The sequence below is a fragment of the Perognathus longimembris genome, chromosome 1, assembly GCF_023159225.1.
Source record: "Perognathus longimembris pacificus isolate PPM17 chromosome 1, ASM2315922v1, whole genome shotgun sequence".
Lineage (NCBI taxonomy): Eukaryota > Metazoa > Chordata > Mammalia > Rodentia > Heteromyidae > Perognathus > Perognathus longimembris.
The window spans coordinates 154,299,634-154,322,356 of NC_063161.1; the positions used below are offsets into that span (position 1 = coordinate 154,299,634).

At 41.3% G+C, this 22,723-nt stretch overlaps 1 protein-coding gene across 10 annotated transcripts in view; it reads left to right on the forward strand.

Moving 5' to 3' along the window:
• Gapvd1 (GTPase activating protein and VPS9 domains 1) overlaps positions 1-22,723 on the forward strand; it is a 90,860-nt gene that overhangs the window by 14,378 nt on the left and 53,759 nt on the right. For all 10 annotated transcript variants that reach the window (XM_048342590.1, XM_048342582.1, XM_048342625.1 and 7 more), the window contains exons 2-4: positions 16,171-16,388; positions 21,110-21,953; positions 22,412-22,498. In XM_048342590.1, coding sequence (XP_048198547.1) covers positions 16,204-16,388; positions 21,110-21,953; positions 22,412-22,498 — 1,116 coding nt within the window. In that variant the 5' untranslated portion in view covers positions 16,171-16,203. The remainder of the gene's footprint in view (positions 1-16,170; positions 16,389-21,109; positions 21,954-22,411; positions 22,499-22,723) is intronic.

Here is a 22,723-nt window from a genome sequence, read left to right on the forward strand (position 1 = left end):
GAAAAAGTTAGGAAGAGAATATATACAAATTCATTTCACAGACATTGTTTCATCTTGGTGAGTGGGGTGACAGTACTTTGGAGGGTAAAGCAGGAGATTTGTGAATTCAGGTTCAACCTAGACTACATAGGTACTAGGCAACCTGGCTACATAAGATCCTGTCTTAAAAAAAGAAGAAACCCTGTCATCTTCATTGGCTTCTTTGGAATCCCAGGAATTTAATTTTGACGTCTTTACTCCTCTAAAATGAAGTACATTTTATTATCTAACCTTTGAGACGGCCTAACTTGAATTCTAACAAAGTGACTTATTAAGCTTCTCTATGAGTAAGTTCCTATTCCAGTTTTTCAAAACATTGTAATAACAATAGTAATGGTAAGAGCCAATTTTGTGTGTGTGTGTGTGTGTGTGTGTGTGTGTGTGTATGTGTGTGTGTGTGTTTATCCTGGTAACAGGTCTTGAACTCAAGAACTCCAGCCTTCCCTTCACTTTCTTCCCCATGGCTGGCTGAAGTTGTCGCTGTGAGCCATACCTCCAATCCAGCATTTTGCTAGTTAATTGGAAGTAAGATCCTTTCAGATTTGTCTGCTTGGGCTGGCTTTGAATCATGATCCTCAAAACTCAACCTTTTGACTGGCTAGGATTACAGATGTGAGTCACCGGCACCCTGCTTGCCTGGATTTTTTAAAAAATACTGTTCTGGTAAATGGAATGTACAAGATAGCCTGCTGCTTACATATTTTTTTAAATTTTGAGAGTGGACCCTTGGATCTTAGAACAGGCTTTACAGCTCAGCAAAAATGCAGGTCAGAGTTCTCCTTTTGCTCTACATTTGGTTGTCTGTACACCCACTGTGTTTATGGAACAGGCTAAGTTTATCCAGCAGATCAAAGCTTCCTCAAAACTATGGATGGTGAAATCACAGAAATTTGCAGAACATTCTGAGGATTTTTTTTTTGCCAGTCCTGGGCCTCGGACTCAGGGCCTGAGCACTGTCTCTGGCTTCTTTTTTTGCTCAAGGCTAGCACTCTACCACTTGAGCCACAGTGCTACTTCTGGCCATTTTCTATATATACATGGTGCTGGGGAAGCGAACCCAGGGCTTCATGTATGGGAGGCAAGCAACTCTTTGCCACTAGGCCATATTCCCAGCCCCATTCTAAGGATTTTATATTTGCTTTTTTGGGCATGCTAGTGATCAAACCTAGGGCCTGATACTTTTTTTTTTTTTTTTGGTAGGTTATTGGGCTTGAACTCAGGGCCCGTGTACTCTCTCTGAGCTTTTTCTCTGAAGTCTAGTACTCTACCACTTTGAACCACGGTGACACTTCCAGTTTTCTGGGGGTTAATTGGAGATAAGAGTCTCAGGGACTTTCCTGCCTATGTTGGCTCTGAACTGTGAACCTCAGATCTCAGCCTCCTGAGAAGCTAGGCTTATAGGTATGAGCCACCAGTACTGGCCCTGATGCATTTATAGAAAAGCTCTGTACAATTGAGTTATATCCCAGCCACTAGGGATTTTAGATTTTTCTTAATTACATGGTTCATTTGGGGGTATTTGTAAATGTGTATATACATATGTACACACATTCAAGCTTGTATGATGCCTATACAAATTAAACAATTGCTTGTATGCACACATATGCATACACATACATGCACACACGTATGTTAATCTTTTTCTTTCTTTTTTGCCAGTTTTGGGCCTTGAACTCCTGGGTCTGAGCACTGTCCCTGAATTTCTTTTGCTCAAGGCTAGTACTCTACCACTTGAGACACAGTGCCACTTCCGGCCCTTTTCTGTTTATGTGGTTCTGAGAAATCAACCCTGGGGCTTTATGCCTGCTAGGCAAGCACCCTACCACTAAGCCACATTCCCAGCCCCATGTATGTTATTCTTGAGCTGTGTCTTATTTGGAAATTAAGTGCTCTTGTCAATGTCACATTTAATATGTTGTTCTCTGTGGTTAAGTAACTGCATTAGTATATCTTCCTAAAGAAAGATCTTAGTGCCATATTTTTATTGTGTTTTACTTTTAAAAATTACTAGAATGATAATGTTTTTGTTTTCTTTTTTCCTTTTTTTTTTTTTCCAGTCCTGGACCTTGGATTCAGGGCCTGAGCACTGTCCCTGGCTTCTTTTTGCTCAAGGCTAGCACACTACCTCTTGAGCCACAGCGCCACTTCCGGCTTTTTTCTATATATGTGGTGCTGAGGAATCGAACCCAGGGCTTCATGTATACGAGGCGAGCACTTTACCACTTGGCCATATTCCCAGCCCAAAAGAAAGCTTTTCTTCACATATACCTGCATATATTAGGTGATTTGAATCCCCTCCCAAAGTTATACTTAGCCTTATATTTGCCTGCTGAGTTCTTTATACATCTTAACCCATTTAATTGTTACAAGCTTATGAACACATCCTGTGAAGTAGATTCTGTTACACCCATATCACTCAAGGGTATGGGCCTCTGAGGCATACACCATAGCCTTTGCAAATGTTAGATATAATATAGCAGCAACATCTGAACTTTAGGAAGTAAAAGAATGGTGGCAGATGACGTACGAAATATGAAAGGAGGGACTTCATGGTTAAGGGCTTCATGCCATGTAGATGAGGAACATTATTGTTTAGGCAATGGAGAGTTGCATGGCTTTGTGCCTTATGAAGATCCCCTTAATAATCAGGAGATACCAGGAAAGAGGACATTGAGATGACAAATAGTGTGACAGGCTAACTGGGAAGAAGATGGTAATCTTAAGTATGTCCTAACCTTTTTCAACAGAGAGCTATTTTATAGTCTTGTACTTCCAAGCACAAGTTGCTTGGACATTATTGGTTACTGGACTTACCTATCCCCAGAAAATCACATCTATCAGCAGAAAAAAGAATCAACTGAAGAGCCTACATTTATATAGAGGACTTATATATATATAGTGTTATTTAGGAGATGGGCTTATACACAGAGGGTCTTTTTTTTTTTTTTTTTTTTGGCCAATCCTGGGGCTTCAACTCAGGGCCTGAGCACTGTCCCTGGCTTCTGTGTATGTGTGCTGAGGAATTGGACCTAGGGCTTCATGCATGCTTGGTAAGCACTCTACTACTAAGCCACATTCCCAGCCCAAGAGGGTCTTCTAATTCTTTGTTTTTCAATAGAAAAAAATGTTGTATTTCAGAAAGACTATGTAGTTTCAAGAAAGTATACCTGTCTGTGAGCTCATTGGATTACTCTTTAAAGTACTGAAAACTTCATTAGTATGTGCTTTTGTTTAATTATGGTAACATTGTTTATTTTGTTTGTTTTTCTAGTACTATGGTTTGAACTCAGGCTTCCCCCTTGCTGGGTAGGTGCTCTACTGCTGGAGCCAGTCCTCCAGCTCTTTTTTTTTTTTGCACTTTTGTTATTTGATTTTGGTTTTAGTGCCCATATTAGAGCTTGAACTCAGGAGCTGGTGTTGCCCTTTAGCTTTTTCACTCAAAGACTAGCACTCTTATCACTTGAGTCATAGCTTCCCTTCTGGCTTTTTGGTGGTTGGAAATAAGAGTCTCTAGGACTTTCCTATCTGCTGCTGGTCTTCACATCTCAGCCTCCTGCATAGCCAGGATTACAGGTCAGCTTGACCAACCTGGAACTCCAATCCTCAGCCTCCCCTGTGGTTAGGATGACAAGTGCATGCTGCTGGATCCCGCTTTCACTTGGGAAGGGTCAGCACAAACATCCTGTCTGGGCTGACCTTCTACCCTCCCAATCTTGTCTCCCAGATAGGATACAGACATGAAACAGTAGTGTCTGGCTTGTTTGTTTTTGAGATAAGAGTCTTGTGTAGCTCTCAAACTGTCCTGCCTCAGCTTCTCTGAATGTAAGGATTACCCAAACGTGCTACTGTGCTCAAATTCAGGAAAGCAGCCTGGGTTAATTCCTTGGAACATTTCTAGAACCTTCATATGTTATTTCTTCTTTAGAATTTGAGGCTATTTAGGTTATTTATTTAGTCCTGAAGTCTAATGAAACTGTATTAGACAGTTGGAAGTTTTCCAAGAGAGTGGGCAGTTGCCTACATATAAATAATTGTTGAAACCAAGTGCCTGTGACTCAAACCTGTAATCCTAGCTACTCAGGTGGCTGAGATCTGAGGATCAAAGTTCAAAGCCAGCCTAGGCAGAAAAGTCCCTAGGAGGGCTGGGAATATGGCTTCACAGTAGAGTGCTTGCCTAGCATGCATGAAGCCCTGGGTTCGATTCCTTAGCACCACATAAACAGAAAAAGCCGGAAGTGGTGCTGTGGCGCTGTGGTTCAGGTGGTGGAGTGTTAGCCTTGAGCAAAAGGAAGCCAGGGACAGTGCTCAGGCCCTGAGTTCAAGCCCCAGGACTGACAGAAGAAGAAGGAGGAGGGGGAGGGGGAGGGAGGAGATCTTCTCCAGGAGACTCTTATCCCCAATTAACCACTACAAAAACAAAGCAAAGCAACATCAGCAAAATAGAAGTGGAGCTGTGACTCAAAGTGATAGAGTGCTAGCCTTGAGCAAAAGAGCTCTTGGACAGCACTCAAGTCCAGCCCTTCCAGCCTCTTGACCACCAAAAATAAATAAACAATGGTTGAAAGAGTGGGCAATTTTAAAGTGGTAACCTTGGCCATAAATTAAAGCACTTGTTGGGAGGGTTAATGGCTACTATAGTTGAGACTGCGTTTTAAGAAGCCAGATACATGGGATGGGAATATGGCCTAGTGGTATAGTGCTTGCCTCATATACATGAAGCCCAGGGTTCAATTCCTCAACATCGCATATATAGAAAAAGTCAGAAGTGTCATTGTGGCTCAAGTGGTTGAGTGCTAGCCTTGAGCAAAAAGAAGCCAAGGACAGTGCTTGTGCCCTGAGTCTAAGCCCCAGGACTGGGGGGGGGGGGGGAGCCAGATATATCTAGATTGTAGTTTGAACTTTGCTAGCTAATTTTGTTTTCTTTGCCAGTCCTGGGGCATGAACTCAGGACCTGGGCACTATCCCTGAGCTTCTTTTTGCTCAAGGCTAGCACGTTCTACACTTTAGCCACAGTGCTACTTCTGCCTTTTTCTTTTTATGTGATACTGAGGAATTGAACCCAGGGCTTCATGCATGCTAGACAAGCATGCTACCACTAAGCTATATTCCCAGCTCAGTTAATATTTTGACCCTGGGAATGTTACTTAATTTTCTCAGTTCCTGGGCTATAAAATGTGATTAAGCTCAGGGTGTATGTAATGGTGTGGTATAATGTAGGTCAGTGTTGGAATGCATGTTTAGTGTGCATAAGACTGAAGATATAGTCTCCAGCTCCCAAAATAAAACAAGCAAAACTAAGAAACTTACCTTACAGGAGTGTTACATAAATTAAATGGGAATGTCGGAAAAGTATGTAGTTAATGTCTAGTGCAATCCTCAGATCTCAGCCTCCTGAGTAGCTGGGACTGCAGGCATGACCTACCAGCACTTGGCTTGAAATATATATATATATATTCCATTGTAGGGCTTGAACTCATGGCCTGGGTGCTGTCCCTGAGCTGTTTTGCTAAAGGCTAATGTTTTACCTCTTTGAACCACAGCACCACTTCTGGTTTTAAGTGTGAGCCATCAGTACCTAGCATATTTTATATAAGTGTTGGGGTTTTTTGTTGTTGTTGTTGTTGTTTTCTATTCTGGGGCTTGAACTCAGGGCCTGTGCATTGTTCCTGGCTTCTTTTTGCTCAAGGCTAGCACTCTACCACTTGAGCAACAGCGCCACTTCCGGCTTTTTCTGTATACGTGGTGCTGAGGAATCAAACCCAGGGCTTCGTGTATAGGAGGCTCTACCACTAGGCCATATTCCCAGCCCTCTATGTTTTTTGTTTTGTTTTGTTTTGTTTTGGCCAGTCCTGGGCCTTGGACTCAGGGCCTGAGCACTGTCCCTGGCTTCTTTTTGCTCAAGGCTAGCACTCTGCCACTTGAGCCACAGCACCACTTCTGGCCGTTTTCTATATATGTGGTGCTGGGGAATTGAACCCAGGGCTTCATGTATACGAGGTAAGCACTCTTGCCACTAGGCCACATTCCCAGCCCCAGCCCTCTATGTTTTTTGTTTTGTTTTGTTTTTTACCAGTCCTGGGCTTGAACTCAGGTCCTGTGCACTGTCCCTGGTTTCTTTTTGCTCAAGACTAGCACTCTACCACTTGAGCCACAACACCACTTCTGGCTTTTTCTATATATGTGGTGCCTAGGAATTGAACCCAGGGCTTCATGTATACGAGGCGAGCACTTTATCACTAGGCCGTATTCCCAGCCCCCCATCTATGTTTTAATTGGCAAAAATATCAATTTTTTGATAGATGTACTTGCTTTTATCAGGGTGCCCTATGCTATACCTTACAGTCCTCTCTTTGTATTGTGTGTGAAGTAAATCAAGGCATTCCCTCATCTTTGGTGATCAGTAACAGGCTGCATTGCCAGTAGATGTCAGAGCCCAGTCTTAAGCTCCTCATATCTTCTAACTCCAGTTTTAGTATCTTAGTATCCAATCTAAAGTATTGTACATATTAGGTTAAAAACAGTAAGGAGTATAGTCTTCTTTTTTATTATGTGTGCCAGTACTGAGGCTTGAACTCAAGGCCTGGGTGCTGGCCCTTATCTTTTTCTCTCAGGGCTTGTATTCTACACTTGAACCACATCTCTACTTCTGCCATTTTGGCGGCTAATTGGAAATAAGAGTCTCATGATTTTCTTGCCCAGGCTAGCTTTGAACCATGATCCTGAGATCTCAGTTTCTTCATCTGGTATTAGAGTTCCCAGTGCTTGAGGTCACTTGGCCTTTTATCTTGAGGCCTTGCACTCTTGCGTGGCTTTTTCACTCAAGGCTGATGCTCTACCACCTGAGTCACACCTCCACTTCCAAGGAGTGGTCTTTTTAACAGTATTTGTGAAATTTTAGGTTAATAAGTAGGCAATTAAATAGTTTTCTTGAACTCTTTTAACCTAGAACTAGCAGATAAGTACCATTAGTTGAAGATGCATTCATTTGAATTCTCAGCATTAGAAAACATGAAATGTGATTTTTTTTTTTTTTTTTTTTGCCAGTCCTGGGGCTTGGACTCAGGGCCTGAGCACTGTCCCTGGCTTCTTTTTGCTCAAGGCTAGCACTCTGCCGCTTGAGCCACAGCGCCACTTCTGGCCATTTTCTGTATATGTGGTGCTGGGGAATCGAACCCAGGACCTCATGTATACAAGGCAAACACTCTTGCCACTAGGCCATATCCCCAGCCCCGTGATTCTTATCATATAGAAAATTTTAAATAAGCTTTTTGTACTTTAGAGACTTTTTTTTTGGCCAGTCCTAGGCTTCAACTTAGGGCCTGGGCACTGTCCCTGGACTTGTTTTGCTCAAGGCTAGCACTTTACCACTTGAGCTACAGCACCATTTCCAGCTTTTTCTTTGTATGTGATACTGAGGAATCAAACCCAGGGCTTCATGCATGCTAGGCAAGCACTCTACCACTAAGCCACATTTCCAGCCCTTCAGAGATCTCTTGAGTCACAGAAGTCTGTTTAGATATAACAGCTAACATTTATTATATGTGTATCCTCCTTGGAAATTGTAATGTATTTTATAGTTAACAAGTTTCACCTTATCAGTGTGCCTCTTCTTCATACTCTTTTTTTTTTTTTGATAGATGTACTTGCTCTTATCAGGGTGTCACAAACTTCTTCTGTCATTTCTCAGATAGTGATATTTCAAGCATATGGGCCATATGGACTATGGACTCCAACAGCTGTTCAACTCTGACATTGTGGAATGGAAACAGTTACAGAAAAATATATAATCAAATGATCATGGCTGTATTCTAGTGAAACTTATACAAACAGGCAGCAGGTTAAATTTGGCCAGCAAGCCATACTTTGCCAGTCTCTATGCTATATCTTTATGACAGACTAAGCCAGGAGTGCTTAACCTCTTCTATTAAAAACTTCTCTGCTGGTCTCAGTGTAATCACCTAAGTTGCAAAGCTGAAATTTATTCTTTAAAATCTGATCTTTCTCCAGCTAGTACTGGGGTTTGAACTCAGGGCCTTGAGCTTGCTCAACTTGTTTGTCCAACTGGCCCTGTACCATGTGGTGCAAGGGGAAAGAATTGAGTCCTGGGGGAAGGGGAGGCATTGTACCACTTGGTGACAAGGAAAAGAATTAAGTTCTGTGTGTGTGTGTGTGTGTGTGTGTAAAAGAATTAAGGTGTGTGTGTGTATGTGTGTAGAGGGGGTGGCGGGGGAGGGTACTGTTCCAGTCTTGGGGCTTGAACTTGGCCTGGGTGCTCAAGGCCAGCACTCAAGTCACAGCTCGGTTCCCTGAATTTTTGGTTAGTTAATTGGAGAGAAAAATCTTGCAAATTTTGCTGCCTGGATTGGCTTCAAACCACGCTCCTCAAATTTTGTTCTTCAGAGTAGCTAGGATTGCAGGCGTGAGCCACCAGTGCCCAGCTATGTTTGTGTTTTTCCATCCACAGGTGAGGGGAAAGCCAGAAAGAGCATTGGATTTTACTGCAGTTGTGCCACCAAAAAAAAAAAAAAAAGTAATTGCTGCTTCTAGGAGGGGAGTTGTGATACCTTAAACTTCAGTTTTGTGCTTTGACCAGTATCTCTCCTCCTCCACTACTCCAGTCTCTGAAAACGACCATGCTATTCTATAATTTCTATAAGATCAACTTATTTAGACTTTGTATGTGAGTGAGAATGTGTGGTGTGCCCGGCTATTTCCCTGAAAATGCTGACCTCCAGTTTCACTCATGTTTTGCAATAGCAGGATTTTTTTTTTTACTTATGGCCGAATAATATATCACTTTTTTTTTTTTGGCTAGTCCTGGGGCTTGAACTCAGGACCTGGGCACTGTCTCTGAGCTTCTTTTGCTCAAGGCTAGTCCTCTACCACTTGAGCCATAGCACCACTTCCAGCTTTTTCTGTGTATATGGTGTGGAGGAATCGAGCCCAGGGCTTCGTGCACGCTAGGCAAGTACTCTACTACTAAGCCACATTCCCAGCCCCTGAATAATATATCATTGTGTATATATACCACTTTATTTTGGGGGGGGGGGCATTCATCTGTTAATGGGCTCTTAGGTTAATTCCATATATTGGCTATTGTGGATAGTACTATAATAAACATAGAATTGCAGGTATGTCTTTGGCATATTGATATAATTTCCTTTGGGTATAAACCAAGTATTGGGATTGTTATATCACGTGGTAGTTCTGTTTTTAATTTTTTGAGGAAATTCCTTATTGTTTTCCACAGTGGCTGTACAAAATTACATTCCTACTAACTATTCAAGTGGTCTGATTTCTCTACCCTCTCTCCGGTTTCTATGATATTTGAGAATAAATTCAAATGAGTTAAATATCTGGAAGCCAAATGAAGTTCTATAAAAATGAACAGATTAAAAACTTAGCTGAGGTTTGTGATTTGAAGCTAGCCTGGGCAAGAATGTCTGTGAGACTCTATCTCCAGTTAACCAGCAAAAATCCAGAAGTGGAACTGTGGTTCAAGTGGTGGAGCACTAGCCTTAGGCACAAAAGTTCAGGGACAGTGCACAAGCTCTCAGTTCAAGCCCCAGGACCAGCACAAAAAAACCCTTAAAGAACCCCCCCCCCTTTTTTTTTTGGTGCTATTCCTGGGGATTGAAATCAGGGGCTGAGCTTCTTTTTGCTCAAGGCTAGCACTCTGCCACTTGAGTCACAGCCCCACTTTTGGCTTTTTCTATATATGTAGTGCTGAGGAATTGAACCCAGGGCTTCATGTATATGCGGCAAGCACTCTACCACTGGCAATGTTCTCAGCCCCAAGAACCAATTCTTAACTAGAAAAGTCAGTGCTACTGACAAAGTGGTTATATTGGTTGGTTCAGAGCAGATACCTTATTGGAGGCAAATGGAATTTAATTCATACTACTAAGTGTGTCAACACTTGTCTCACTTGTCAGATGAGGTGAAAAGAGCATACCTGTGATAGGATTATGACATGCAGTGAGGAGAAACATGCAGAACTTGCCATAATAAGTCTAAATAAATCAATGCTAGGTTGATACTAGTATTCAGAAAACCAGTTCAATTATCTTAGTGTGATAAAAGTAATTTCATAACAACTTTATTAACTTTAAATTCTCAGACTCTTACCATCAACCTTTTGTTTTTTCCCCCTTCATTATTGTATTTTGGTGCTAGGGATCAAACCCAGGACCTTACCTACTGCACATATTCTCATCAACTGATAGGTGTGTGTGCGCGTGCACGTGTGTTTGCCAGTCCTAAGGCTTGAACTCAGGGCATGAGCACTGTCCCTGGCTTCCTTTTGTGTAAGGCTAGTACTCTACCACTTGAGCAACAGTGTCACTTCTGGCTTTTTCTGTATACGTGGTGCTGAGGACCCAAACCCAGGCTTTCATGCATGCTAGGCAAGCACTCTACCACTAAGCTACATTTCCAGCCCTAGCCTCAGCCTGTGTGTTTTTAAAATTGTAATATGCTAATTATGTTTTTTCCACCACATATACGAGCTAGTAGACCTTTAGTGCTTATCAAATTAAAGGCAATTAACATTTTTGCCATCAAGTGTATTGACATCTGAGCCAAGTTAGTCTATAACCACATGGTTTATTGTCTGATCAGACAGACAATGTGATAGTTGAGACCATGCTACCAGTGTGTAAAATAAGACTCAGCTGGGAGCCAATTGCTCAGGCCTGTGATCCTAGCTACTCAGAAGGCTGAGCTATGAGGATTGTGGTTGGAAACTCTGTGAGACACTTATCTCCAATAAGCCACTCAGAAAAAGCCCGAAGTAGCACCTGTGGCTCAATTGGTAGAGTGCTAGCCTTGAACACAAGCTCAGGGACAGCGTCCAGGTCCTGAGTTCAGGCCCCAGGGCTGGCCAAAATAAATAAAACTCAGAGTATGAACTTAATTTAGATAAATTTGAATCTAGAGCCTCATGTATGGAGACAATGCACTATACCGAACTACATCCCTGAACTCCAAATAGTTTTTATGTGATTGTCTTGCAGGGTTAGTCACTGTCTTAATTTTTTTTTTTTTTTGCCAGTCCTGGGCCTTGGACTCAGGGCCTGAGCACTGTCCCTGGCTTCTTTTTGCTCAAGGCTAGCACTCTGCCACTTGAGCCACAGCTTCTGGCCATTTTCTGTATATGTGGTACTGGGGAATCGAACCGAGGGCTTCATGTATGGGAGGCAAGCTCTCTTGCCTCTAGGCCATATCCCCAGCCCTGTCTTAATTATTTTTTTAATGGCTTTCTGATAATTTGTTGTAGAAAGGAAAACAGTAAGGCTTAGAAGTTTTGAATTTGTTTAAAAAGCTCCTTACGGGACTGGGAATGTGGCTTAGTGGTAGAGTGCTTTCCTAGCATGCATTAAACCCCTAGTTTCGATTCCTCAGTACCACATAAACAGAAAAAGCCAGAAGTGGTGCTGTGGCTCAAGTGGTAGAGCACTAGTTTTGAGCATAGAGAGGCTCTGGGACAGGACTTGGGGTGAGGGGTGGGGGGAGTTCCTAGCAAGTTTGCCTCATAGGGTTGGTTATTTGACTATTCACACACGGTTGATTTTAATCTCCTAATAATCTCACTGGACAAGCACTACTACCCCAAATTTGTAGGTTTATTAAAAAAAAACAAACACTTGCTGGGTGTTGGTGGCTCACACCTGTAATCCTCAGGAGGCTGAGATCTGAGGATTTCATTTCAAAGCCAGTCCAGCAGGAAAGTCCATGAGACTCTTCTCTAAAAATGAACCATCAAAAAGCCAGAAGTGGAACTGTGGCTCCATTACAGTGCTAGCCTTGAACACAAAAGCTCAGGGACAGCGCCCAGACCCTGAGTTCAGTGCACGCACACATAGACACATAGGTCATTCATGAATGTTTTTGAAGACATTTGAGATAGTTGAATGGTTATAGGAGTAAGGAACACCCAGCCCTCTGGCCTTTTAAGCCCCCCCAAAATCATTTTGTACATAATGGGTAGACACACAAGCTTCTTGTGGGCTGCCTTCATCTGTCTGCCTGAATTGATAGTTTTGTCTGGCCCATGAATGATGTTAAAATATCTAAATTGCCCTTGGCAGAAAAATGGTTCTCCACCCCCGCTAGAAGGTCAATTCTGTTTAGGTTAAGTTGAACATTACTTTGAAGTGTTGGGTTGTTGTTGTTTTTTTGGCCTTGCTGAGTTTAAACTCATGCTTGCCAGCAGTCACTTTACCACTTGAGCTACTCTGCCAGCCCCTTAAATTTTGGTGAAATTATATTTGAAGATTCAATTTCTGAATTATGTAACTTGGCTAATATTTTTCTGTATTATTGAAAACATGCTGTGCTCTCTATCTTGAGCAATATTGTTGTTATAATCAGATTATAGGCTTCTTGAGATTATAGTTAGGCTCCAGGAAAATTCAGTAATGTGTTTTCTGAGCTAAGGGTTTAGTAGTGGTAGAGCTTGTGTTTAGCATACATAAGACTCAGTCAATGTTCAGTCTTCAATATTGAGATACATTGAATTAAAGTAACAGAAAGAGTACAACTTGAAAATTTCTAAGATATTTTGCCCGTTTTTTAATGAAAATTTTGTAATGTACAAGAACTTTTGATACCTACTTAATGATCATACTTACTCATTTCAATAGCAGTTTACATTTAGCTATCAGTTGGGGATTTTTTTTGAACCACAGTACCATGTCCGGCTTTTTCTTTTTCCGATACTGAGGAATCAAACCCAGTGCTTCATGCATGCTAGGCAAACACTCTACCACTAAGCCACATTCCCAGCCATTAAAATTATGTTTTTATTGAAGTAGTTTTATAAAGGAGATACCATTCAGTGAATCATTTTGTAAGTACAGGGTATCTTGATTGATGTCACCCTTTTCATCATTCTCCCTCATTTTCTCCCAACCCCTCCCCTCTGTTCTAGTAGGGTTTATATCCCAAATCTTGACTTTTTGTTGTTGTTGTGCCAGTCCCAGGCTTGGACTCAGGGCCTGAGCACTGTCCCTGGCTTCTTTTTTGCTCAAGGCTAGCACTCTGCCACTTGAGCCACAGTGCCACTTCTGGCTGTTTTCTATATATGTGGTAGTGGGGAATTGAACCCAGGGCTTCATGTATACGAGGCAAGCACTCTTGCCACTAGGCCATATTCCCAACCCCTATACCCCAAATCTTGTACTTGCCAGGCAAACATACTACCACTTGAGTCATAACCCCAAGCCCTTTTTGTTTCTGTGGGCTTTTTTTTTTTTTAAGTAATCTTGAATTCATGCCCAGGTAGCCTGTGTGCACCACAATCCTATTAATGCTGCTTCCTATATAATTAGGATGACAAGCATAACCACTAAACTATCTTTTTATTAGCTGAGATGAGTTCTTTCAAACTTTTCTGCCTGAGCTGGGGTTGAACTTTGATTCTCCTCATCTCTGCTGCCCAAACAGCTATATTATAAGTGTGCATTTTACTGCTTTAAAATTTGTTGTTGTTTGCTAAATCATGTGAGTTGCAGATATCTTAACCCTTCATATCTAATTATTTGAATGCATTTCTCCCTCCCCTTCCTCTCCACCCCATTTCCTTTCTTTTCTTCCTTCCTCCTTTCCTTTTCTTCTCTTTCCTTTCTGTTTCATTCCATTTCATTCCATAGGTTTATAGTCCAGGCTGGCTCTGAACTCATGATATTCCTGCTTCTGTCTCCCAAGGCTGGGATTACAGGCATGTTCCACCAAACATTGGGTGTATCCTCCCCCCACCCCATTCCCCTCTCTCCCTCTGTACTTCTCTCCCTCTTCCTCTCTTGCTCCATCCCTCCCTCTCCCCTTCTCCCTCTCTCCTGCCCTTCTCCTCTTCTCTTCCTCTTCTCCTCTTTCTCCCCTCCACGTCCCCCTCATCCCACTGAGGTTTGAACATTATGCTTTACGCTTGTTAGGCTGACATTGTACTGCCTGCTGCCCTGTTGGATTTTCTTTTTTCTCTTTCAAAATGCATTTCAAAATTATTCACCATTTCTTTTTCTCTTTCCATCTCTTCTTTAGTTCTTTAGTTAGATTGTGTTCTATGCTTATCCATACATATAGCTATATATAAACAGATACATAAGTAAGTATGTACAAGCCCATGAATATGAATGTCTTTTAGGTCTAGTCTCTATATATGAGTGAAAACATGTATACTTGTATATATGTACATATAATTATACATATATACAAATACATATTTCTGTTTTATATGTATTTGTGTGTGCCTGTGTTTGTGGGTACTGGGGCTGAACTCAGGGTGTTTCCTCATTGCTTAGCATTTTTGCTCAAGGGTAGAGCTCTCCCACTTGAGCCACACCTCTCCTTGTGGCTTGCTGGTTAATTGGAGTGAGTACTTCAAGGACTTTCTGCACTGGCTGACCTCAAACTGTGATCTCAATTTCACCCTCCTCAGTAGCTAGGATTACAATGTGAGCGAGCCACTGATGCCGCTTGCCCTGTTTTCTTTCTTTTTTTTTGAGATAGGATCTTGCTTCCTGCCTGAGTGTTGCCTGACCACAGTCTACCTATTTTAATCTTCCTGTTGTAGCTATAATATTAAGTGTATGCCAGCTTACCTAGCTCTTGATTGAGAAGGAGTTTCATGAACTTTTCCATGTAGGCTGGCTTCAAATTCTGATCCTTCCAATCTCAGACTTTCAACTAGGAATTACAGATATGATCTACTCTGTGCCTAGCTAAGTGTAATCTTAACTTTGAATGCTTCTATCTATCTATCTATCTATCTATCTATTTATTTATTTATTTATTGCCAGTCCTGGGGCTTGGACTCAGGGCCTGAGCACTGTCCCTGGCTTCTTTTTGCTCAAGGCACTCTGCCACTTGAGCCACAGTGCCATTTCTGGCCGTTTTCTATATATGTGGTGCTGAGGAATTGAACCCAGGGCTTCATGTATACAAGGCAAGCACTCTTGCCACTAGGCCACATTCCCAGCCCTGCTTTTTCTTTTGATTTCTTGTCATACATTAAAAAAAAAACTTTATTGGTATTATAAGGTGATGTACAGAGGAGTACCAGTTGCAGTTGGATAATTAGGGTAAAGAGTGCATTTCTTTTGTTTATTTTCTTATTAAATGACATTTTTTTGGTGTCAATCCTGGGGTTTGAACTCAGGGCCTAGACACTGTCCCTGAGCTTCTTTTGCTCAAGGCTAGCATTCTACCACTTGAGCCACAGCTTTACTTTGGCTTTTTCTGTGTATGTGGTGCTGAGGAATTGAACCCAGGGCTTTATGCATGCGAGTCAAGTACTCAAATCAATAAGCCACATTCCCAGACAATACTTTTATTATTATTCCTAAATAATCCATTTCTTTTTGGACAATATCACCCCTTTCCTCAGTCTCTTCTATTTCCTATTCCCTCCCTAATACTTTTTTTTTTTTTTTGCCAGTCCTGAGCCTTGAACTCAGAGCCTGAGCACTGTCCCTGGCTTCCTTTTGCTCAAGGCTAGCACGCTACCACTTGAGCCACAGCGCCACTTCTGGCTGTTTTCTGTATATGTGGTGCTGGGGAATCGAACCCAGGGCTTCATGCATACAAGGCAAGCACTCTTGCCACTAGGCCATATCCCTAGCCGCCTAATACCTTTTTTTTTATTTTAAAAAAGAAGGTATGTGGGCTGGGGATATAGCCTAGTGGCAAGAGTGCCTGCCTCGGATACACGAGGCCCTAGGTTCGATTCCCCAGCACCACATATACAGAAAACGGCCAGAAGCGGCGCTGTGGCTCAAGAGGCAGAGTGCTAGCCTTGAGCGGGAAGAAGCCAGGGACAGTGCTCAGGCCCTGAGTCCAAGGCCCAGGACTGGCCAAAAAAAAAAAAAAAAAAAGAAGGTATGTAACATAAACATTTTTTTTTTTTTTTTTTGCCAGTCCTGGGGCTTGCATTCAGAGCCTGAGCACTTTCCCTTGTCTTCTTTTTGCTCAAGGCTAGCATTCTACCACTTGAGCCACAGCGCCATTTCTGACTTTTTCTATATACGTGGTGCTGTGGAATCAAACCCAAGGCTTCATGTATACGAGGTGAGCCCTCTACCACTAGGCCATATTCCCAGCTCTGACATAAGCTTTCATATTTTGTCCTTGTAGTGATCTGCCTTTGCACTTTGTCCACATTTGAAGATGGTGAAATTAGATATCCATACGCTGGCCCATCACCTCAAACAGGAGCGATTGTATGTCAACTCTGAGAAGCAGCTCATTCAGAGGCTGAATGCAGATGTACTTAAGACCGCTGAAAAGTTGTATCGTACAGCATGGATTGCAAAGCAACAGAGAATTAATTTGGATCGGCTTATTATAACCAGGTAAAGCAGATGTTCAGATCTTAACTTTTGTAAATCACTGTAGTTCTGTCCTATAATTGCTAACTGTAATGTAATGAATATTTCCAATAAAGTTTAAGATAGTTTTGCTCTGTTAATTATAGTCTTTGCTGACAAAACATTTTCTTTATACATTAACTTAAGCATTGTTAAAAATTATAATTAATGGGGCTGGGGATATGGCCTAGTGGCAAGAGAGCTTGCCTCGTATACGTGAGGCCCTGGGTTCGATTCCCCAGCACCACATATACAGTAAATGGCCAGAAGTGGTGCTGTGGCTCAAGTGGCAGAGTGCTAGCCTTGAGCAAAAGGAAGCCAGGGACAGTGCTCAGGCCCTGAGTCCAAGGCCCAGGACTGGCAAAAAAAAAAAAAAAAATTATAATTAATATTTTATACTATACTAGTTTTGTGTCTGTATGTATAACGTAATTGTAGAGAATAAGTTGTCTTGTGTTACTTTTATAGTATTTGTATATATTTTCATATTTTGATTTTTTTATCTACTTTTAGAAACCACATATTTTATCATTCTGTTATTGAATAACTAAAAATGCTTGTATAATGTTATGGAGTCAGACAGGAAAGAATATATACTATATGGTTCAATTTATATGAAATTCATAAGGTCAGAATTGATCTTTTGTGGTAGTTGGAATAATGAATATTATTTGGTTTGCAAAGAGTATTAACTAGGAAAGGGCCTTGCAGAATATTGTAGGGCACTTAGAATTTTTTTTTAACCCCATTCTAGGGATTATACCTGGTATACATGGTAGACAAGCCCTTCCCACTGAGCTACATCTCCAGCTACCCCACCCACCACTCCTTTTTTCAGATGAAGTTTTAAACTACTCCAAGGAGTTGTTTACAAAAGAAATAAAAAATTGAACAAGCTACACACTTAAAATTTAAGCACTTTACAGTATTTTACTCAACTAAGAAAGCCAGTCTAACTATGTTAGGGGGAAAAATATCAGTAGTTCTGCTATGCATTTCCTCTAAACTCAGAACCAAAACAGAGTTGTCTGCCATTGCCATTTTCACATGACCCTTGAGTTTTTAATTAATGGTAAAAGCTTGTGAGAAATTCTGGAAGATACTAGAAGATGGAAAGACCTCCGACATTCATCAGTTTACAGAATAGATACTGTTAAAATGACTGAATTACTACCTAAAGTGATATGTAAATTTAATGTAATCCCCATCAAAATTCAAGTGATATTCTTCATAGAAGGAGAAAACAGTCCTAAAATTTGTAAGGAAATATAAAAGACCCCAATAGCCAAAACAATTCTGAGCAAAAATGAGCAGTGCCAGAGGAATACAGTTCCTACTTCAAACTATGCTTCAGAGCCATAGCAACAAAAACAGCATGGTGCTGACAAAAAAAAACACATAGACCAGTGAAATAGAAGATCTGATTTTTTTTTTTTTTTTTTTTGCCATTCCTGGGGCTGGGTCTGAGCACTGTCCCCTGGCTTCTTTTTGCTCAAGGCTAGCACTCTGCCACTTGAGCCACAGTGCCACTTCCAGCTTTTTCTGTTTATGTGGTACTGAGGAATTGAACCCAGGGCTTCATGCATGCTAGGCAAACACTCTACCACTAAGCCACCTTCCTAGCCCCTGGTTCTTTCTTTGATGATACTGAAGTTTGAGTTTAGATTGATCTTCATGCTTGCTAGGGAGTTATGCTATCATTTCAGCCCCATCCAGCCTTTTTTGATTTAATTATTTTGTGAAGGAGGTTTCATATTTACGCCTGGGCTGAACTGGGCCCCGATATTACTGGTGGCCCCTACCTGTCCTCTGAGCTCCCACTATAACTGGTTTGATTGGCATATGCCAACATACCCAATTTCAGATGGTGTTTAACAAACTTTTTGTTAGACTGGCTTTAAATTGTCATCTTCCTAATCTGTGCTTCCCTAGTAGTTAGGATTACAGGTGTGAACCAGGAGGTTGGTATGGCATTCAGAATATATATAGAATTCTAAAAAATTAAACACTACAAGAGCAGTAATCAAGGAAGTAAATGGACCAGTTAACAGAAGAGACAGTTTTTAAATGAAGAAATACAAATGGCCAATAAATACATGTTAAAAGAATGTTCGTCTTTAGTCATCAGGGAAATGCAAATCAACACTACATTGAGATTTCACTCCACCCTACTCAGAATGATTACCATTAAGAATACAACAACATGGGACTGGGAATGTGGTTTAGTGGCACAGTGCTTGCCTAGCATGCATAAAGCCCTTGGTTCAATTCCTCAACACCACATACACAAAAAAAGCTGGAAGTGGCGCTGTGGCTTCAGAGGTAGGGTGCTAGCCTCAAGGAAAAGAAGCCAGGGCCAGTGCTCAGGCCCTGAGTCTCAAGCCCCAAGACTGACAGAAAAAGAAAACAACAAATTCTAGCTAGGATGTAAGAGAACTCTTACTGCTGGCTGGAATGTACATTAGTTCAGCCATAATGTAAATAAGTATGGAAGTTGCTCAAAAAGTTGAAAATGACCTCCACCCAAAAGAGTAAGTCAGCATACTCTAGAGATACCTGATGTCCATATTTTTTCATGGCACTATTTACAATAGCTATATTATAGAATCAGCCTAAGTGCACATAAGCTTAGTTGGATGAATGGATGTAGATTAAATATATATGCATATATATGATATATATCATCTACATGACATATGTATCATATATATTTACACATTCATACAATGGAGTTTTATTCAGCCATTAAAACTGAAATAATATTTTCTAGGTGGAAGTACTGGAAATCATCATGCTAATTAGAATAAGCCAGTTCCACAAATACAAGTATTGTATGTTTTCTCTTGTTTATGGAAAGCTAGGGGAAATCCAAACAAACAAAAGAATAGTGCTGCAGATATGCTTGTGGGTTTATTCCTCTTATGGGCTTAATTTCATAGGGCTTTTTGCAGAAGTGACAAGCTCAGTTGAAGGATACTGGGACATTGCTGTTAAAAAAGTTGAATAATATAACCTGTCATAAACTTTGTTTTGATTGTTTTTGGTTCTCAAATATTTGTAAAAAAAATTTTTTTTTTGGGGGGGGGCAGTCCTGGGGCTTGGACTCAGGGCCTGAGCATTGTCCCTGGCTTCCTTTTTGCTCAAGGCTAGCACTCTGCCACTTGAGCCACAACGCCACTTCTGGCCGTTTTCTGTATATGTGGTGCTGGGGAATCGAACCCAGGGCCTCATGTATACGAGGCAGGCACTCTTGCCACTAGGCCATATCCCCAGCCCCTGTAAAATTTCTTATGTCCATAAATAGTTTTTATACCATGACAATTTTTTTTTAAATTTAAAGTAGTTGTACAAAAGTGTAACAAATTTTTAATCTGTATAGTTTCAGGTAGCAGTTATTATAACCTTCAGTTTTTATTAAACTTGATTTAATTGGCTTCCCTTAATGTCTTTATTTCTTTATTTTGGCAGTCCTGGGGCTTGAACTCAGGGCCTGGGCACTGTCTCTGAGCTTCTCTGTTTCTGAGCTCAAGGCTGGAGCTCTGTCACTTGAGCCACAGTGCACTGATGTTTTTTTCTGTTTATCTGGTACTGAGGAATTGAACCCAGGGTTCCATGCATGCTAGGCAAGCACTCTACCACTAAGCCACCTTCCCAGCCCCTTTATCTATCTTTAAACTTGGTTGGTGTTAGGTTTTGAACTCAGGACCCCATGCTTGCTTGGCTTGGTTGGCTGAGCAACTCCTTGAGGCCACTTTTTTTTTTTTTCTGGACAGTCCTGGGCCTTGAACTCAGGGCCTGAGCACTGTCCCTGGCATCCTTTTGCTCAAGGCTTGCATTCTGCCACTTGAGTCACAGCGCCGCTTCTGGCCGTTTTCTATATATGTGGTGCTGAGGAATCGAACCTAGGACTTCATGTATAAGAGGCAAGTACTCTTGCCACTAGGCCATATTCCCAGCCCTTGAGCCGGCTTTTTGCTGGTTATTTTGGACATGGAATCTCTCAGACTTTTCTACCTAAGTTGGCTTCAAACTTGAATCTTCTGGATCTCCTCTTCCTGAGTAGCTAGAATTATAGGCATGAGCCTCTGGTTCCTGGTTTCCTCTCCCCCCCACCCCCATAGTGGGGGTTTGAACTCACAACCTCATGCTTGCTAGTCTGGCTCTCTATCACTTGAACCATGCCTTCAACCCTTTGTACTTTATAGTCGAATACTCCTCTGTCCCCAGGTTTTGAGCCTTGAAACTCAGTGCCATTCACTATTGCTCAGCTTTGTTGCTCTTAGCTGGTGCTCTAGCCCAAATTTTCATCACACTTTTTTTTTAGACATATGATAGATAGTACTGCAGCTTGGGCTGGGATGTAGCTCAGTGGGGTAAAGTGCTTGCTTAGCAAGTGCAATGTCCTGGGTTCGATCCCCAGTACCAAAAAAGAAAAGACAAAAATAAATAAATAAAAGTACTGAAGCTTGAGGCTTGAACTCCACCTTGCACTTGCTTACCTTGCATGCTCAAAGCTGGCACTCTACCACTTGAGCCATGTCTCTAATCTTGGTTTTTTCTTGTTTTCAAAGTATGAGTCTAAATATTTAGCAGTTCAGAATAATCTCATTGTTGGGACTGTAATCAATTCATATTTTCATGTCGCACTATAATACTTGTGTTATCTATTATTGTTGTTAATATGCTATTGCTTGCTAATTTTTTAGCGCGGAAGCTTCCCCAGCTGAATGTTGCCAACATGCCAAGATTTTGGAAGATACACAGTTTGTTGATGGATATAAACAATTGGGATTTCAGGAGACAGCTTATGGAGAATTCTTAAGTCGATTAAGGGAAAATCCTCGTCTTATTGCGTCCTCCTTGGTTGCTGGAGAGAAACTTAATCAGGAGAACACACAAAGTGTTATTTACACAGTTTTTACCTCCTTGTATGGCAACTGTATAATGCAAGAAGATGAAAGCTACCTCCTTCAGGTTTTGCGATACTTGATTGAATTTGAACTTAAAGAAAGTGACAACCCCAGGCGACTTTTGAGGAGAGGAACTTGTGCCTTCAGTATCTTATTTAAACTGTTTTCTGAAGGACTCTTTTCTGCCAAACTTTTCCTCACAGCTACTTTACATGAGCCAATCATGCAGCTGCTTGTTGAAGATGAGGATCACCTGGAAACAGATCCAAATAAGCTAATTGAGAGATTCTCCCCTGCTCAACAGGAAAAACTCTTTGGAGAGAAAGGCTCAGATAGATTCAGGCAAAAGGTTCAAGAGATGGTGGATTCCAATGAAGCCAAACTGGTGGCTTTGGTGAACAAATTTATTGGTTATCTCAAACAGAACACATACTGCTTTCCACATAGTCTGAGGTGGATTGTGTCGCAGATGTACAAAACTCTTTCCTGTGTAGATAGACTGGAAGTTGGGGAGGTCAGAGCAATGTGTACCGATCTCCTGTTGGCTTGCTTCATTTGTCCTGCAGTTGTCAATCCAGAGCAATATGGGATAATTTCTGATGCTCCTATTAATGAAGTGGCGCGATTTAACCTGATGCAGGTTTGCTTTTATTGTTACTATTAATGTGTTTTAATTACTGTGTTTTAAATCAGTTGATTTGGGGCAGTGGGTATGGGTATGGGTATGATGACAATGTTTATATTCTTAAAATGATGCTGTAATGGTGTTAATTTTCAATATGGAGCCCTTATATAGACTAGATTAACAGTTCCCTCTTGGCAGTAAGGAACTTGCTCTGTGAATTAGCATCTGTGTTGCTGAGCATCTTATGTTCTATATGAATTGCTTGCTTTTTAGTTAGAATGGGACTATTCTATTTTCTCTTATAAAATAGTAAAAGTTAGCCTAGACAAAGTATGCATACACTTGGTATGCCTGGTGAAATTGGTGTGAATATTGTGAAATCAGATTTCTAGAACAGTATAAGCGTGCTTTCACAGAGTAGAATATTTGAATATCTGTAGTCCATGTCTGTCTATCACTGCCTTGGGTTGCAGGTTGGTCGTCTTTTGCAACAACTAGCAATGACTGGCTCTGAAGAGGGAGATCCTCGGACAAAAAGCAGCCTTGGAAAATTTGACAAAGTAAGAATGATTGCTGTGTCATATAAATACTTTTTGTGCAAAATTCTAATAAGGTATTAGTAGTAAACTCTTCTTTTTTCTCCTTCCTTCCTTCCTTCCTTCCTTCCTTCCTTCCTTCCTTCCTTCCTTCCTTCCCTCCCTCCCTCCCTTCTTCCTTCCTTCCCTCCCTCCCTCCCTCCCTCCCTTGATTGTGGGGCTTGAATTCAGGGCCTGGGTGCTGTCCTT